We start from the raw sequence: 19,310 nt of genomic DNA, 5'->3' as shown, positions 1-19,310 counted from the left end.
TTAGGAAGCAGACAAAGGACTGCTGCTGTCTACGCGTGTGCATGTGTGTGTGTGGAGGCTGGACAGACATCAATACTGGAACCTGCATTTACTGGTTTTCGACTAGACTGGCATCCGAGTGAGGTGCAATCTGCCAGTGAGTTGGCTGTTTGATTGGTAATCAGTATGTCTGCCTGGATTCTTTCCTGCTAATTATTGTTCTTTTTTTCTGCAGTGCAATTGATTTGTAGCAAAGTGCTTTTATTGGCTTTTTGACCATTTCGTTTGAATTTCCACGGCTGGGTTGTTAGCTATCACCATAACATGTCAGAGACTTAATCTCATATGTTCTTTGTCAAAATATAATGTCAGGCAGTTGTTATTGTTTATTCTCTCCTGTGAGGTACACTTTAGTACTGCTTCAAATTCATATTCATAACAGATCTTTTGACATTGCTCCCCGCTGACAAGTGTGACAAATTTTCTGTCTTGACTTGCAAGATGCTGGTGTTATATCAGAGGTACAGGAGCAGGATATCAGAGGCAGATAGAATCAGGCATATTAGAAACAGCTGAATTGGCTCCAGAGGCATGCCTAATGTTATCTATTTCCTAAATGATAACTCATCCGTAGATACCACTACAGATAGAGACACGTGGGGAGAGTTACTGAGCAGAAAAAGAGAGCAGAGTTGCAGCTGTACTGCTCTCTGTTTCAGTGTACATGGAGCTGTAAAGAAAAGATCTGCAGTCTTTCTCATTTGGAGACTACAAATGAAACAAAAGAGGCAGTCCACCTGGATCAAAGCACTAACTCTGAAAGACAGTCAGAGAAATGGGAGCCAAGAAGGATTAAGTAAACCTAAATCTACTGTTTCTCTGTAGGAAATGGTCTTACCACAGTTAGGGTTGCCTTGTTTTCTAGAGCCAGCGATCTCGTTGCCATATTTGTCCACACACCAACACTGGCCGGTGCTGCTGTGACACTGGGTTGGTTTGAAGTAGCCCTCGTCGGTACAACGAGGGATATAAGAGCCTAGAGACAGAGCAAAGAGAGAGGAGGAAATGAGCAGGGAGGAAGAAAAAAAAAGTTATAGAAAGTTGCTGGAAAGGGTTAGATAGATAAAAAATAAAAACTGCTCAGCAGAGGTTACATAGATATGTCCTGAAGTTGCAACAAAAGTTCTTGTGTATTCACAGAAGGAGGGAGATCAACAATCAATTACCGCTGTGAAGGCTGCAGGACAGGAACCATACATTCTGCTTAAGAAAAAAGCAGTCACTTTCGATAACACACACATACACAAACGCACACACCTATTTTCTCTTACCTTCATTTGACCCTGTCCCAGCTCATTTTTCAAGCTGTTTTGCAGTGAGCTCAAACACTACACGATCTGCTCAATGGGTACAGATGACATGTGTACAAAGTGCGTGGATGTGCTTTATAGTGACAGTTGCAGTGTCTCCTTTTTACCTACTTGAAACTATTTATTAAAAGAAATCCAATTCCCATTTCACTGTGCGGCCATGAGTTTTCATCCAAGGGCATCCAAAGGAGTGAGCAACTGACAGCAACTGACAGCTGTCACTTATTCAGACTGACCTATGAGGCTCTTTCTTCGACTCTGATTCTGGATCCTCCTCTTCTCAGTTTGACAAGGCAGTCCTACAACAAGAGGAGATAGACAGTATCATTAAATTGAAAACTGAAGCAGCCCTATCTGTATCTTACCTTATACTGATCATTACTCTATCAGCTTAGTGATTTTTTTCTATTGGGCACATCCTCCTCTGCTATCAGGCTCCTTAAATAGCCATTATCCTTATATTCACTACTGATTTACAGTCTTTGCCTGAACCTAGTATTGATCCTCGTTAATCCATCAGTAATTAACAACAACAAAAAAAAATGCTGTCATAGCTATAAGCATTACTTTTCCCATGTTTTTACTGGCACTGTTACCAACCTTTGGTTTATTATCATTGTATCAATAATTGGTCTTAAACAGGGAAACTTGCATCACATATCACTTAACACTTCTTTCCTCCTTCCATTCCCTGTCCCATTTTTATTCTCAGTCTCTCTTTTAGCCCCATATCTTTCATCCCGTTTGCTCACCATCGGGCTTCTGGAAACAGTAGCACCACTCGTTGTTAGAAAGCTTGCCATCCTTGAACGAGTCACAGGAATTGAAGAGAGGCTTCATGCACAGTTCATACTTGTCAAGGTAGATGGCACTCAGCTCCGACTGATCCAGGAGCAGGTCAAAGTTCATGTCTAGCTTGTTGAACATCCAGCCCAGTGAGTCCTTACAAATGGGCAGGATGCTTGTATCAAAGTCTAGGGAAGAAAAGAAATGGAAAAACAAAAAAAAAAAAAAATCACATTTGAAACTGAAACTGCAGAATATACCCAGGCCCCCCACATTTCCTTCTTTTTTAGTAGTAGTAGCACACTGAGATTTCAGCATGTGCGCGAGTGTGTTTTCAGCGGCAGTGCTGAGATGTGTTCAGACATGTTGACATTACAGAGAACAGAGCGGGGTCACTGTCAACATCAGTGCTAGCCCTCATGAGGACTGAAAAAAGTATGACTGTTCAGCAGGAAAAGTGTACACACACACACACACACACACACACACACACACACACACACACACACACATTGTGTAGGGATGTACTCACGTCCGGTGGCGGAGTCAAAGCTGTCAGAGGATTTGAGGTCTCTGTTGGCATCGAGGTGGAGAACTCCGAACCAGTCCTTCAGTCTGGCAGCCAGACTGTGGAGCTCTGTGTCAGTGCAAGCTGCAGAAACACACACAGACACACACACACACGCACACAGACACACAAAATAATGAGGAAAGGGGAAGCTGTCAATCTACTGCTGTCATCGGAGTAAAAAAACAGCTCTTTTCTTGCTCCTTATCAAACTTTCATTCCATTTCTGCTGTGTACTTCTCCTTTGTATTCCTTCGTTTCTTTTGTCTCACCCAACTTTTCTCCTTGAGCAAACACAGTGGGGTGATAACACATACTCAAATACCAGTTTCCATAGGAACACAATCTGACATGCACATGTACAGTATACATATTAGTATTTCCATGACTTTTGTTATTTCTGTCCATTTTTCATTTACAGTTCAGATGAATGATCTTATCTCACACACACACATGCGCACACACACAAAGGCCTATTTGCAGCCCATGCCGCTTTGTCTTAAGGCCATGTGATTGTTGAATTTTTAAGATAAATGCATGTGTTTCCATCTTTGTGCACGAACACACTCATCTGTGCAAATCAAAAGATCAAAAGAACATTTACCCAGCGCCACCGTCCATTTTGATGCATCCATGAGAGAGAGCACCAACTTGATTTCCCTAATTTAAAGTATAAGCAAGAAGAAAGAAATCTCTCGTTCCTTCAGCCCTGTGGGACAGACATGGTCTGACTGCAATTCAAGCAGACCTCTGCCTCTGCCCGTCTCATTCTGCATCTTTGTCTGTCAATCTTTTGTGTCTGATTGACACATTTGTTTCTCATTTCATTTCTTCGGCGAGTTTGATAAATGCGCCTAGAGGACAACAGCCATTCTCCATCGTGTACCATTATTACCAATCGAAGTTCTTCAGCCTTTGTCATGGAACACACATAATGCAGAGGAAGGTTGTTGACAGTCCTGTAGCACTTGCAGTTTCCTTTGAAACGTGCTTAGCTTTCTAATGTTTACATCTAAACATCTAAGAGTGAGAAAACCTAAATGTTGGATAAAACCTAAACGCACTGAAACACCACTCACATGCACACACGCAGCGGTGCTTATTCAAATAAAGAGAACAGAGGTTACACTTTGCTGTTGGTGGATTAAGATGTCAGCAGCATGAGATCAAAAGGATACGAGCATGTCACACACATAAGCAACACTAAACACTCCTCAGAGTCAGTGGGAGTTTTTAAACAGATATTTCCGTGTTGGCCTAAGAGATGTCGGCATCTTGCTTTTAGCTGCGCCGTACTCATCATCCTGTATCATGCATGCGTGCCAGGGTAAGCACACATGGGAGATACACCTGTGACATTACCTGTGGAAATCAAAGGTGGTCTGTGCATGTGTGTGTGTGTGTGTGTGTGTGTGTGTGAGATGTAATCCTTCAGGACTAGACAGAGAACATTTCACAGTGCTCTTCATTTCCACAGTCTGGAGCAGAGAAAGAGAGAGCAAAATACCAACAGCTAAACATTATCTGTCTTTCCCCTCCTACAGACAGAAATGCAGTTGGTAGCATGCTGCCTGCTCAAACCTCTGGAAGGTTTGTCCCTCTCTTCATTTCTGTGTCTGTACTGCAGCCCTGCATCATCTCTTCCCCTTATTGTCTTGCTCTCTGTTCCCACTCTTTGCTTTTGTGATTCTTTTGTTGCATTTGAGGACTTCCTGCTCATTTCCCTCAATTGCTCGTTCATTTCCAATTCCTCTCTCTCCTCTAATTCTGTCGATTTTCGAGATTCAATGTAAGCCACTTATCACACCTGGCCGTGCCTAATCCAGTTTCTTTTTATGACGGAGAAGACAACCACTTTGATATGTCCGACTCTCTTTATTTCTTTCTCTCACCTAAATTGCTTTGAGTGCTTCATTTCCCATTTCTCTCCTTGTACATCCCCCTACAGACTCTAAAGATTTAAGCGTTTCTTTAACAGTTTTTACCTTTGATATCCACTCCCTCTAACTCTTTCCTTCTTATTGTACTCTTTTCTTTTTCTGACTTCACTAAACTCCTCATCTTTGCATCTCAAGTTTCCAGACTTTGCACTAGAGTGAATTGAGATGGACTCTTATCTTTTTATTTTTATCTGCATTGTAGAAATAGTTTCAGATGGTTCCAACACTGCTGAGTGTATAAGGAGCCCTTTTACAAGGCAGTAAGTTAGAAAGCTGAAAATATTCACATGCTTACGCACCCAATGCAGAGAGTTATAATGGCCTGTTCTCACACCCCTTTTTAATGTTAACAAAATACGGGACTGTGCAAAAGTCTTGAGCCACCCCTCATTTCTTTATGTTTTGCCAGGAAAATGGGAAATAGGTGCAGCGATTTATTGAAACACGTGCAAACACAAATGGAAATACAGTATATAAGACAAAGAGTTTGTACAGTTCTAACGAGCTTGAAAGTCAATACTCGGTATGACCACTATTATTCTTCATCACAGCCTCTTAGTCAGCTTTCTTGTGATTTTTTTTTTTTTTAAGTAGTCTTCAGGAATCATTCTCCAGGCTTCTTGAAGGACATCCAAAGCTCTTCTTTGGATGTTGGCTGTCTTTTGTTCTGTTTTCTGTGAAGATGATCCCACACTGCTTCAGCAGTACTGAGGTCAGTGGTCTGGTGAGGCTAATCCACAAATGATAGTGTTCTGCTGTGCGTCTTTCTAGGCAGGTATGTTTTGTTTTGTTTTGTTTTTTTTAACTGCATTGGCAATGTGTTTGGGGCACCCTTCCACTGAGACCATTTCTGCTGAAGCTTCAGTGAACAGTAGATGGATCAACTAAAGGCTTGGATGCACGATGGATCTCTCAGGTCCTGTGCCAGATCTTTGCTGAATTTTTTACCCTATTTCTTAAGGACAAGACTTTCAGACATTGTTCATTTGCTGTAGTTTTTTAGGCCTGCCATAGCTTCTTTTATCCTTCATGTGCCCAGTTTCCTCACATTTTTTTTAAGGACACAGTGGACACCATGTTGAGATATGACAAGTTTTCAGCTAATAGCTGAAAATTGTATTTTATGCCTGCCAAACTGAATTTTTCATTGATTTGCCTAAAGAAATGGGATTTTTGCCTAAAGATAGAATTAAAATTTGTTACTTGCTAAGGTGTCTAGCTTGTCCCTGGAGTTAGGTCCCTTTTTTATGCTTTCATGCTTCTAAAAATTTCAGGTATAAGGACTGAAAATAAGCAGAAAAGCAGCCAAAGAAGGACAAGAAAGTCTGGCTCCTTGAAATGAAAATATCCAGAAATGAGGTATGGCTCAAGACTTTTGCACAACACTATACATTATATTAACTTTTGTATAAAGGTGAATTTCTAACAGGTTATTGATGTAGTAGTTGTATTTATTTCTTCCCATTTACAAAATCAAAAACTTGTTTTCTAACTGTCCAAGATTCTCATCTTTGCACCCCCCCCCCCTTTTTTTTTCATTAAGCTGTCAGGAGTTTTCCATTCGGTGTGCTCATAAAGAAAGTTCTCTGACAGCATCAATCTGTTCACTTAGTTTGCAGAGTTTTGTATGTGATACTGCAGAACTATGACTAAGCAGCGACGCAGACCTTGTCAAATCGTAACTGATGCAACAGGTGCAAGAAAAACAAAGCTGAAAAGTTTAGCACCTTGACAGTTTCAAGGAACTGGAAGATCTTTGGTGGCTTTTAGTTTTAGCAGCAAATTTAACTCTTACTTATCACATTAGAGAGTGACAAAAAAAAAAAAAAAAAAGCTAGCAGTGGCCAGAATAAATAAAAGCCTTTGGGTTAAAAAAAAACTACTCTGTCAGATCTCCAAAACTAAGAGCTACTTTAAATAATAAACGAAAAATAAAAAAGCTTCCCATCTGTTCTACTGGAGGTAGAGAGACTGCAGTGCCAGATTTGTCAAAGCTCCACTCTAACCCATCAAAGATAGTTTGGCAGTGAACCTTTACCCAAGATAAAGTAGAAACAGGCAACAAGCCAGCCAGACAGACACACATACACACAGACACACAGGCGGTATTCTCACATGAGAAGCTATCGATCATAGCTGTGGGTCAAATATCAAACACTGAATCATGGCTTAGAATCACCATCTAGCTGCCTTCCTTCCTCCTGCTTCGCCTCTCACCCAACACCTCCCCGCATCTGCTGTCTTTCATGTCTGCGAACTTGGATGAGCAGAATCTGGCAGCTAGATAAAAAAATAAAAAACCCCACAGTCCACGAGTTCTTCACAGACTGATAGAGAGGAAATCTGCCTGCTGTACGTGGAAAAGCAAAGTTAAACTGAATTCCATCACACGAGACAGAGAAATGGATACATGAAAAACACAAGTCTTAACTTTCACTTAGACTCCCAAAACACACTTTAAAAAAGCACAGCCTCTCTATAATGTACTTTATATGGTTGTAGGCAGTATTTATAATAATGTAAAAAGTGAAACTAAAACTTTAATTGACAGACAAGATCATTCTGATAACAAGCATATAGGTCATAGTTCTTCATTAGACAGTAAACAAAGAAAATCATATGCCATTTAGATACCATCTAGTTACGACTATCTTAGACATCCATCTCTTATTAGAAACAGATTTCAAGATTTTTTCCTTAATTTTTGCATTATTGCTTTTTTACATTTTCAAATACTGGAAGTGAAAACAGTCAGAAAATGTGAGTAAAAAAAGAACAGGGGATAACTAGGATTAAATCAGCATGTGCCATCAGATTAAACACTCAGTCTGGATGTTTTTAATGTCTCACTGGGAATTATTCATCTTTCTTTCTATACCTTATAAGTGCAAACATCATCTGTCTTTTAAATTAAACCGTAGTGCACTACTATTAAACACCAGGACAACAGTGGCAATAATGTTCATTTCCTTTATTTTATTAATTTCCCACTGCACATGCAAACATATAATACTCAAAAAAATTAAAGGAACAATTTGAAAACACATCAGATCTCAGTGGGAAAAAAATCATGCTGATATCTACACTGATATGGACTGGGTAATGTGTTTGGAATGAAAGGATGCTAAATCGTTTGATGGAAATTAAAATTATCAACCTAAAGACACCCTGAAAATCAAAGTGAGAGAAAAGAAAGATGCAGCAGGCTAGTCCATCTGCTGAAATTTCATTCGCCTCACAGATCTGGACCAGAGCATCACTGAGCTCCTGGACAGTCTGAGGTGCAACCTGGTGGTGTTGGATAGTCTTAAACATGGTGTTCTATTGAATTTAGGTCAGGCAAGAATGGAGGCCAGTCAGTGGTATCAGTTCCTTCAGGAACTGCCTGCATACTCTCACCACACGTCAGGCATTGTTGTGCACCAGGAAGAACACAGGACCCACTGCACCAGCTTAGGGTGTGACAGTGGGTCCAAGGATTTCATCCAAATATTTAATGGCAGCCAGGGTGGCGTGGCCTAGCATGTAGAGGTCTGTGCATGTCTCCATGGATATGCCTCCCCAAACCATCACTGCCCCACCATCAATCAAGTCATGCTGAATGATGTTACAGGCAGCATAATATTCTCCACGGCTTCTCCAGACCCTTTCACGACTGTCACATGTACTCAGGGTGAACCTGGACAGTGAGCACAGGGCCCACTAGAGGACATTGGACTTTCAGTCCACCCTCATGAATTCTGATTGGTTGGTCAGAGACATTCACACCAGTGGCCTGCTGGAGGTCATTTTCCAGCTCTGGCAGTTCTCATCTTGTTCCTCCTTGCACAAAGGAGCAGATACTGGTCCTGCTGATGGGTTAAGGACCTTCTACAGTCCTGTCCAGTTCTCCTAGAGTAACTGCCCATTACTGGAATCTCTTCCAAGCTGTTGAGACTGACTTGGACTACCTGTGCAACCTCTGTGGGGTCCAGGTATCGCCTCATGCTACCAATAGTGACACTGACCCAAGCCAAACGCAAAACTATCAAAAAAAAAAAAAATATGAGAAAAAGAAAAAAGATGAGGAGGGAAAAAATGCAGCCTCCACCTGTTTTGGGAGTTGTCTCATTGTTGCCCCTCTAGTGCACCTGTTGTTAATTTCATTAATGCCAAAGCAGTTGAAACTGATTAACAACTCCCTCTGCTACTTAATTGACCAGATCAATATCACAGAAGTTTAATTGACTTGATGCTAGACTCCGATTAAAAGGTATTCCTTTCATTTTTTTTGAGCAGTGTACACTGGATGAACAGAGACAGAAGCCTCCAAAGAAGCCTGACTTGTGGGTATTCTCACTGATGCCACTTTAATCATTTTCATTTGTGTTTACAACTGTGCTACAAATGATCCCCTAAGAAATGTATTATGTACCTGACAAAAATATATAATCCTGGAAGCTTCCATAGCCAAATGACTATGACTGCTACTACTATTGAAAAACTGTGGGCCTCTGTTAAGCTAACAATAATTTCTCTAGTATAAGAGAATCAAAGATAGCTTGTATATAATTAGTCAGGTAATATCACAATGCCCATGATCGAATAGTTAGTAATTTGTCAACAGATGTACTAATTAACCAGATAAAAAGAAAAATAAGCTCAAATAAAGTCAAATAAGCCCTGTATGGAAATTGCAACATTTACTGCCTTCAGACTTTACACTTTCAAAACTGATGCATCAAACTACAAAATACAGTATGTGTTTTTCTGTGCCGAACATGCCTTTAAAATGTCACTTATGTAATGAAAACAGTGAAGACAAAGCAATTCAATTTAGGTTTATTTATATAGTGCCAAATCACAACAACAATAGCATCAAGGTGCTGTATAATGTAAGGTAAGGACCCTACAGTATTCAGGACACCCCAACAATCAAACAGCCCCCTATTCCCACCATTTAGCAGGAGGAACCTCTGGGTAAAGAGAAAAGGAAAAAAAAATGAGAGCACGGGTCTCCTAAATCTCCTAACAATTCTCAGCCATATTCATTTGTACACCTAATTATTTGTCGGATATGCCAGTTTCATAAATACGTTTTGTAAATCCTAAATTTTAAAGAAACAGCCTGTTTTTCTTTGAGTTTGACATGAATATGTAACATCCTTCACCATCAGCAGATGTTGTGGCTGAGACTTCTATTAGAAGGCAGAATTTTCCTAAATTACATATATCAAGGCCTCCAGGTTGGGTTGGGTCATGAAATAAATGTGTTCTGCAGACTTTCTGATATACAACTGAAATATCAGGAAACATTAGGTCTTGAATTCCTCTGTGCGTCTTCTTTATCACCTGTAAATAATTAACTAAGCGTCTCAGTGGCTCTAAATTCAGACAAAGGAAAGGCAGGTGGTGATCACCTTGAGACATCAAGAGTGGGGCCTGATCGAATCCAAATGAAAGACAGATGGAAAGGGAGAGAGGAGCGGTGAGAGGCAGTGGAAGGAGATGGCATTTCTTAACAAGGCAACAGAAAAAAGAAAGAAAGGAAGTGCGACAGTAAGGTGGGCGATACAAGGAAGATAGAAGGTCAGATTCATTAAAAAGATACAAAGGTATGTTTGATTTCCTTTGCCCCCAGCTATCAGCGTTGCAGAATGATTTCACTGGCACTGAGTTAAGTTTCGCCCAGATAATGATCAGTAATACACTGTCTGCACAGGCAGAGAGACAGGTAGAGATAGAAGTTAGCCACATACACAGACACAGGAACAGAGGCAACCAGTTCAGGTTTAATCTTAAGAGTCATTTTATTTTTGGCAAAATTAGCGTCTCTTCTATTTTTTAAAGCCCATTTTTCAAAATTGAACTTTTCTGTGTAATACAAGAACATTGGATATAAAATAGTTCAGAGAGGGTGGAGGGGAAGGTGGGGGGATTAGGCAATGAATAAGAATAGCAAACCAAAAGCAAAATGAATCAGTTCAGTAATTATTTTACTGATTATTTAAACCTGGTGTAGTCTGGATATGTCAAAGCATGTACTCCAGATATCCAAACACGACAGAATGCAGAGAACACGGCATTCCTATTATCCTGATTTTGGATTGTGCATGCATTACTCTAAAGGTTATTTCCACTGTGACCCGTGTGATGATAAATAGCCCAAATACTTCTGCTATGTTTCAGAGCAGCTCCACAAAACAAATACAAAGAGTGCATGTCCTCTTATGTTAGTATTTGTGTTTATTAAACTGCTGGAAAATGCAACTATTTCCCCCCAGTTATAACCAATCATTCTTGTAATTATTATCTCCAAGTGTGAGCTATTGGAGCAGCCACAAATTCTGGCATAACTTAGCTGTTTATGTTCGTACAATTCTATTTTTTCCGCCTGAGATGACTTTAATTTAGGCATGAATTACATGATGCAAATGCGCCATGGTTAAAAAACTATGACGCACACCACGATCAAAGCTTACACTAAACTCTGCAGGTGACCCCCAAAATCACACTGATGCAAAACCGTTTAGAAGTTAAGCGTCAACATAAGAGCAAGGTGTACAGTCAGGAAACTCAAACATGGACAGAATAAGTGATTAACCCAGCCTTTAAAAAGAAAAAAAAAATCATGAAGATGGTCTCAATAAACTAAAACACTCCACAGACACTCCTCATGCTGGTCAAGACTCTGGAAAAAAAAAAAATCCCTGCAATTGGAACATGTTACGAGAGGAGAGGAAGTGTGGAGGCAGAAGAAAAGAGAGCACAATCTGTTCTCCTGTGTGCTCTCAGTAGAGCTGTGAAGACAGAAATGCCAGGGAAAATTTAATTTAGCGAGGGGATTTAGCCTGTTCAGCATCTTACAGTGCTCTTTGTTTTCTCAATGTCTTTTTTTTTTCAGGAGCAGCTGACATAAAATGAGCTATTATTACTTCAAAAATCTCAGTGACCATAACCAGCACTGACTTACGCCTTTATACAAGATCATCTGCTGGATCGCCACATGTCAGTTCGAGTCATCCTTCTACAGGAGAAAGCAATGATGTGCAGTGTCACATAGTGCTGCCTCAGGGGAGATGGCAGATCAAATGAAACCTCAGCACCCTTGTGTCAATGTGTTAACCTTCTCTGACAAACAGGCAAACAGCAGCAATGGATTTGTGAGCGCATCAGGATTAAATGTTCATTAGGAAAACTTAGAGAAATTACCAGTTAACGCATGTAATTAACCTGCAATTACGGCCTAATCCTTGACATTTTTCTAAATTCTCTGCAGTAGACGCTATTTTTCCCCCGAGCCTTTGTAAGTTACAATACTGCAGAGACTTTATATCATCCATTTGTGCCAAGCAGACACTAATTTGTCCCAATATAAAAGCAGTTCAGAGATGCATTTGTTTCACAATCCTCTGAACAATCCAAAAAAACAAAAAAAAACAACAGCAACATTGAGAAAGACAAAAAAGCGGAGGTGGAACTTTAACCCAACACTCTGCAAAATGATGGAGTGGCGGCTTGAGACAGAAAATAAATGAGAAACTGATAGAGTTGGGAGAGGGAGGAGGAGATTGAGGAGACAGAGGGTAGAGTGGGAGTGATGTGACTGACAAACATGCATGTTCCCCATAGGCCCGCTACCACTCAGTGATAAATAAAGGTTATTAGTGTGGTTTAGGGAAAGGTATACTTGCAAATATGAAATTTGAAGACTACCACTCTGCCTTGTCAAGTAAAAACAACAATATTCACCCTGCACTCCAAACAAATTGCATACTGCAGCATACAATCTTTTACAACCATCATTCAAAATCAAGGGAGTGTGCAACAGACAGTAGATGGAATGACAGAAATTTACCTACAGAAAGTGCTTGATGCCTCTGCATAGTCATATCACATGCAGCAAATTCCCATACCAGAGACACTTCATTCATTCCCAATGCCCAGTGTGGCTCCTTGGGCGCCTCAGTGGGTGTGTGTATATATTTTGTGTCTTCTAAAAGATTATGCCTTTTCATGTAAGTAAAGAGTTGAAGACAAACTAATAAAATGCAGCTTTAATTAATATACACTCAATGACCACTTTATTAGGTATTAGGTATGTTAAACTGAAAGCAACTCAACACACTTAGGCATGCAGACATGAAGAAATCAAAGTTCAAACCGAGCATCAGAATGGGGTGATTTGAGATGATTTAAGTGACTTCGAACATAGCGTGATCGCTGGCGCCAGAGTATTTCAGAAACTGCTGATCTACTGGGATTTTCCAGTGAATGGCAGTTCTCTGGTGGAAAAATCCCTTGTTGAAGCCGGCAGTCAGAGGAGAATGGCAAGCCAGCTTCAACCTGATAGGAACAGTAACTCAAATAAGCACTTATTACAGCCAAGTTATGCAGAAGAACATCTCTGAATGCACAATGTGTCACACTCGGAAGCAGCAGAAGACCAAGAAACTGTAGGTACAATTTTGCATGGACTCACTAAAATTGGCCAATAGAAGATTAGAAAAACATTACCTAAACTGATGAGTTCTGCAACATTAGAATTGTAGGGTAAGAACCAACATGACAGCATGTGGGGTAATGGTGTGGGACATTTTTTTCTTGGCACACTTTGGGCCCCTAAATGCCACTTCAGCATTCTTTAAATAACACAGCCTACCTAAATATTGTTGCTGGCCATGTCCATGCCTTTATGACCAAACTGTACCCATCTTCTGATGGCTGCTTCCAGCAGGATAAAGCATCTAGTCATAAAGCTCTGTTTATCTCAGAGTGGTTTATTGAACATGATAGTGAGTTCACTGCACAGTCACCAGATCTCACTCCAACAGAGCACCTTTGGGATGTGGTCGAACAGGACATTCTCATCATGGATGTGCAGCCGACAGATCTGCAGCAATTCCATGACGCTATTGTGACAGTATGGACCAAAATCTCTGAGGAATATTTCCATCACCTTTCTGAATCTGCGCCATGAGGAATTAAGGGTAAACACAGAGTTAACCAGTGAAATATTAATTAGACCTTAGGCTGTGGGAAAAGTGCAGCTTTTAAGACATGTATGACTCAGTGTTTACTTAATGTAATGAATAGGAATTTATAGTTTCTTGCTTACTGTGTTTACTGCCGGCTACACAAATGTTTTTAGTCATTGAACTTTCTTATTATAAATAAACTGTATAAAATAACCACAGGAGTCAAGATAATTTGTAGATTTGTTAGAGCAAAATGTGTTCTCTGGGTTGTCAACTAAACTTAGAGAATATATTGTTTTGGTTCATTTAAACAGTTTAGCATGCTACAACTGTAACCAGCTCTAGTAATGTAATCTGGGTGTAAATGTAACAAGGTCAAATCAGTGATATTAACAATTATATATTTTTTTATTTTATAAGCCTCAAAATAGTGATACAATCATAAAACAGTGCACTTCAGTGTCTGACTTGTTGATATATCATAAAAGAAGCCTCTTTACCATTTTGAATTATGTTTTATATTTGTTTTTTACATGCTTTCAGAGATTTTAATACCACCAGAGTTGCAGCTGAAACAATCAGGCTTACACTGTCTTACAAGACTATATAAATATATGTAAGCATAGCATCAGTTTAATGGAATATGCTATTGTCATTATAGTTGGATATACTGGAGTCTTAATGCTGGTGCCATATACTGATAAGTCTTGTACCTGAAATGGTGGTTTTTTTGAAGCTCTCCCTCCTGATTTTAAATGGACTTGATCCAATTTTTTTTGCCTTGCTACTGACAACTTTAAGTCCTTAATGCCTTTTCTATTACAAACAATTACATACTGCTTCAGCAATTGGGTTAGATTTAGCCATTGAACCTCTGTGCATTTTTCTAATATAACAGTTTGTTCCGCCAGCAGAAGAAATGTGCATTTCTTCTGCTGGCTGTCTGATCTACTGGTTATTTGCTGCAAATGCTGCATCTTATATATAAATGTGCTCATAAGTACACTGAGTTGACTAACTACCTTAGGCTACGTTCACACTGCAGCCTTAAGTGACCCAATTCCGATTTTTTGTGAAATCCGATTTTTTTTTGCGTGGTCGTTCACATTTCCAAATATATGCGACTTGTATGTGATCTGTGTGTGAACTGCAAATGAACCTAAAGGTGTCCCGCATGCGCAGTAGAGGATGCAAAAACATCACATGTAGCGAGCTCAATGTTTGCGGAAGTAAGTTTGTTTTTCTTCGTGATTCCGCGTAGCAGGACGCAGAATAGTGATGTTTGTCGAGAATCAATGACGTACAGACACAGGTTGCATTTGAAAAGATCGGGTGCGTATCGGGTTTAGGACCACATATCCAAGTGGTCTGGGTCACATTTGAAAAAAATCGGATCTGCGTTGTTCAGACCGTCATGAAAAGATCAGATAAATCGGATTTGAGATTTATCGGATTTCAGGCTGCAGTGTGAACATAGCCTTAGTGTGACTGCTTAGTGGGATTTTCGATGTTTGGATAAGTGAAGCCAGATGAGGACATCATATCCTATAAATGCTGAACTTGTTTCATAGCACAGGCAACACAGACCGATGTGGTCAAAGTGACGCTTTACTTGCTCCTAAAGTAAAAATAACTGAGGCAAAACTCTGTTGTCTGTCAAGAAAGGCATTACATGGTAATCCCATCCATCCATTGAGAAAGCCAGAAGCTTAATGTTAGCCTGCTTTATCCGTTCCAAAACCAGTTTTGATGTGTGTTTGGGATCATTGTCCTGTTGGAACACTCAATTGTGTCTAAGTTTCAACTGTCTAGCTGCTGGTTTGAGGTAAAGTCGAAGAATTTGGGGGTTGTCCTCCTCCTTTATTAATCTAACCATTTTGTGCGATGTACAAGTATCACTGGCAGCAAAACAGCCCCAGAACATGATGCTTGACAGCTGGTACCGCGTTCTTAGGTTTGAAAGGTTCACCTTTACTCCTCCAAATATGTTGTCATTGTGGCCAAAAAGCTCAGTCTTTGTCTCATTTGACCATGGAAGACATTTGTCTTGTCCATGTGGGCAGCTGCAAATTTCAGGGGCTTCTTTGGTGTTTAGCACATTCTCAGTTAATGGTAATATGTGACTCGCTTCACTGTGGACAATGATGCTGGTGTCCCAGCAGTTTCCAGTTCATGGCAGGCTTGAGCATTATATATATGCATGTTTTTGTGTGGATTAGAGAAAATCTAAAATAATTTCAAACTTGTGCACCCAATTCTTGTTTTTCAGTTATTAAAGATGTATGCTGTACAATCATTCCACCCTGGAAAAAGAGCAGTTCAAAATAAATCATTAAAAGCCCAAAATTACATGACATTCTTGCTCATGATGAATATACGCAAACTTCTGACCACAGCTGTACATACCACTTAACAAAATCATCAAGGACTGGGTTATGACTGGTCTCATTATCCTGGAGCTGACTAAACAACAGAGCCATCTTTATACTTTAAATTGGTCCCATTTTCATACCTGCTGACACATATTTGTGTACAGAATAAATCATAAAGGGTGAAAGCACGCATCCCTGTGGGCAGCCAGTTGCCTTCTGATTAAAATATGAGGCTGAATTGTACTGAAGGCCAAAGAAAAATCAACAAACACTAGTCAAACACGAGAAGCATTTCCCCCTATGCGTTTACCATTTAGAGTCAACAAGGTTACTTTGGAATCTTCTGCTCCTCTTTGTGGTCTATAAGCAAACTGCATGGGCTCAAGCATGTTCAGTTTGCCTTAAAATCTCTGACTTCACCAGTTTTTTCATATTGACTGATGAAAAGGCAACCAGTCAGAAGTCATCATAACTGGATTTAGGAACAGGGACTAAAACAGCTTATTTCCATGCATTAGGTACATGCTGTGCCTGCAAAAGCTTATTAAAGATGTAATAAGATACAGGACTCAGTTGTTGAGCACATGATATAAGTAAACAAGCACTAATATTGTCAGGTCCATGAGACTTGTTTACTCCTATGGAGAAGAAAGCCTTTTCCTCATCCCTTAGATCAACGCTAAAGTGCTGATTATTTCCACGCTTATGATGCAGTTACTGAATCATTACTAAAAACAAAACTAAGAGTTTTAGGTCCAAACAGAAGTCACCCAGAGTGACCTGACTGCTGCTCTTTGGGTCCCAAAGGCCTGCAGAGTTTTTCATACTGAACCAAGTTTATTTGCAGCCATTTTATTCTCGGCATAAAACCGTAAGAAGCCTAAAATCTTAAAAATCCATAAAAGTGCTGATAAAAGACGTAAAACACTGAAAACCCATAAAACATTTACACTAAGATGCCAAACTCTCACTGCCAGCTGCTGTGTGTGTATCTGCCCTCAACGTGCTTTTACCTGTTAAAACATCACATTATCTAATGATAAGTATGTATTTGCCAGCATTCCCAACTGTGCTTGCAATGTGAATGCTAAAGCAACAAAAGTGGAAAAAAAATGTTTAACCAAAAACCCTATAATCTATTGTATTTTACGATATATAATTAAATTGGATATTAAAATCATAGCCTGTATGAAAGGTTGAACAGGTACATATTAGAGTGCACACCATCTGTCATTCTTCCCGTGTCTGAATCTAAGCATAGAAGCAAAACAGAAACAAGCAAACACTGAGGGGTGGTAACACAACAACGCTGTTTACTGATAAAGCGATGCTTATGGTGCTGCAGTTACAGACGCAGGTGTAGTGCGAACTGAGATATTTACTAGTCTGGTATGAATGTTCAAACTCAGTAAACACAGTCGAGTGACTGCACATATCAACCTGATGCAATCTATTGACTGTTACCACAGGAACACAATCTCACACATACACAGAGTGTTTTCCTCACCTACTGCCACCCCCATCTGTTTACCATTTTATGTTGCTGATCTAATGAGAGATTCTATCAGGTTGGGAGATGACAAACATTTCACTCATCCCTGCCACCTCTGAATGCACAAACATTTGGACCTGCTATCTTATGGATGGTTTTTTGGGACAGGCTGTGCAGAAAAGGACGGCGGCATTCACGTATAGAGGAAGACAAAACCAGAGACAAGCTGATTTAAATGAAAAATAGGAATCGAAAAAAAAAAAAAGAATCCTCAGTCAAAAGAGTGAAAGCAGAGAGCCAGACAGGAAAAAAAAAATAATGCTGCATGCTGACAGTGTCCAAGATCTGGAAATAGATTTCCTTTCTCCTTGCACAAACTCATCCACTCTGTTCCCTCCCAGAGCCAGGCTCTTAGCAAACCAAACACATAATTATAGTTTTTATTGAGCAAAGACAGAAGGGAATTAATTAGACAGCAGTCAAGTTGTTAAAACACTTCTCTGTAACTGCATCACTTTCTGTTCCTGCCATTCATTCAGGCTTAAACTAATGGAGGAGACTGTAGGATAACGAAAGAGCTGTCATTAATTAGGAGACATGTGCCTTTTTTTTGCCTGATGATCCTCAGGATCTTTATAAATGCTTTATAATCAAAGAGTAATTAGAGAAGACCTCTGAGTATACAGCATGTGTTTTATTTGTGTATGAGGCTTATAAGATAGAGAGATAGATAGATAGATAGATAGATAGATAGATAGATAGATAGATAGATAGATAGATAGATAGATAGATAGATAGATAGATAGATAGATAGATAGATAGATAGATAGATAGATAGATAGATAGATAGATAGATAGATAGATAGATAGATAGATAAAGTAAAACCATTCCACCAATCCCCTATTTGTGAGAGAGGAAGTCTGTAACGATAACAATTCATCCTTTTCTTTGCTGCTTTCCTTTAGATTGCATTTCTCCACCAGAATCTCTCCATCCATCTGCTGAAATCCTATTTCCATGACAAACAATAAGACACACACACACTCACTCCATCACTGATCCCTGCAGCTGTCAGAGAATGGGTGGGGGTGATGGTATGGTAAGGAAAGAAAATAACATAAGTAAGGAGAGGAGTGACAGGAAAAGGATGGAAACACCTCGAATCACCTGGGAGTTTGAGGGATTACCAGTGAAAGGGTTTTTTTGTGTGTGTGTCCGGTGAGTTATAGTGGTGCCTTTGTGAACCTGAAAATTGCTAAAATGCAGATAATCTTCTTCAGCTCTTTGTCAAGAAGTGAACTTTATACATCCCTTAAAGCTCAAATAAAGACAAATAAAACTAACTAGGTAACCAGGATACAGTAGCTATTAGATAAAGTACTCACCAGCCTTCTCAGTATTGTGCAGTGGTTGGCTGAGCTCCTGACCAGGCAAGCAGGGGCACAGCCCATCACATTTCACTGAGATTTTCTTCCCAGACAGGCAGCTCTGGAACTCCAATTTACACTGTAAAACACAAACCAAAAAAGGTCTAATTCCCAAGATCACTGGTGACGAGCGCAAAAAGGAGACACTAGTATGACAAAATGCCTCGTGTAGATGTGAAATCTCATTTCAGCATCGATTGAAGTAACAAGGAAATTAGTATAGATGGTGCAGAAAACTGCGTCTCTTCAGAAGAAAAATACCCCCAAAACATGACAGAGTTGACGACGTTTTTGCAAAGTGAAATAGCTGCTCAACATTTCCACTTCTCAATATAGTATTTCAATTTTATTCTTGAAATTTCCACTTTATTCTCAAAATGAACAATAAAAAAAATCCTTCTAGCATTTTTTTCTTACA

At 39.7% G+C, this 19,310-nt stretch overlaps 1 protein-coding gene across 3 annotated transcripts in view; it reads right to left on the bottom strand.

The window, feature by feature from the left end:
• Positions 1 to 19,310, bottom strand: part of LOC115787474 (testican-1-like) — a 117,375-nt gene that overhangs the window by 2,328 nt on the left and 95,737 nt on the right. For all 3 annotated transcript variants that reach the window (XM_030740204.1, XM_030740205.1, XM_030740203.1), the window contains exons 8-12: positions 18,851 to 18,971; positions 2,668 to 2,787; positions 2,102 to 2,323; positions 1,586 to 1,648; positions 878 to 1,015 (exon numbers count right to left, since the gene is read on the bottom strand). In XM_030740204.1, the coding sequence (XP_030596064.1) occupies positions 878 to 1,015; positions 1,586 to 1,648; positions 2,102 to 2,323; positions 2,668 to 2,787; positions 18,851 to 18,971 (664 nt within the window). The remainder of the gene's footprint in view (positions 1 to 877; positions 1,016 to 1,585; positions 1,649 to 2,101; positions 2,324 to 2,667; positions 2,788 to 18,850; positions 18,972 to 19,310) is intronic.

The sequence above is a fragment of the Archocentrus centrarchus genome, chromosome 10 (genome assembly GCF_007364275.1).
Source record: "Archocentrus centrarchus isolate MPI-CPG fArcCen1 chromosome 10, fArcCen1, whole genome shotgun sequence".
NCBI lineage: Eukaryota > Metazoa > Chordata > Actinopteri > Cichliformes > Cichlidae > Archocentrus > Archocentrus centrarchus.
This window is presented reverse-complemented; position numbering and strand designations above follow the sequence as displayed.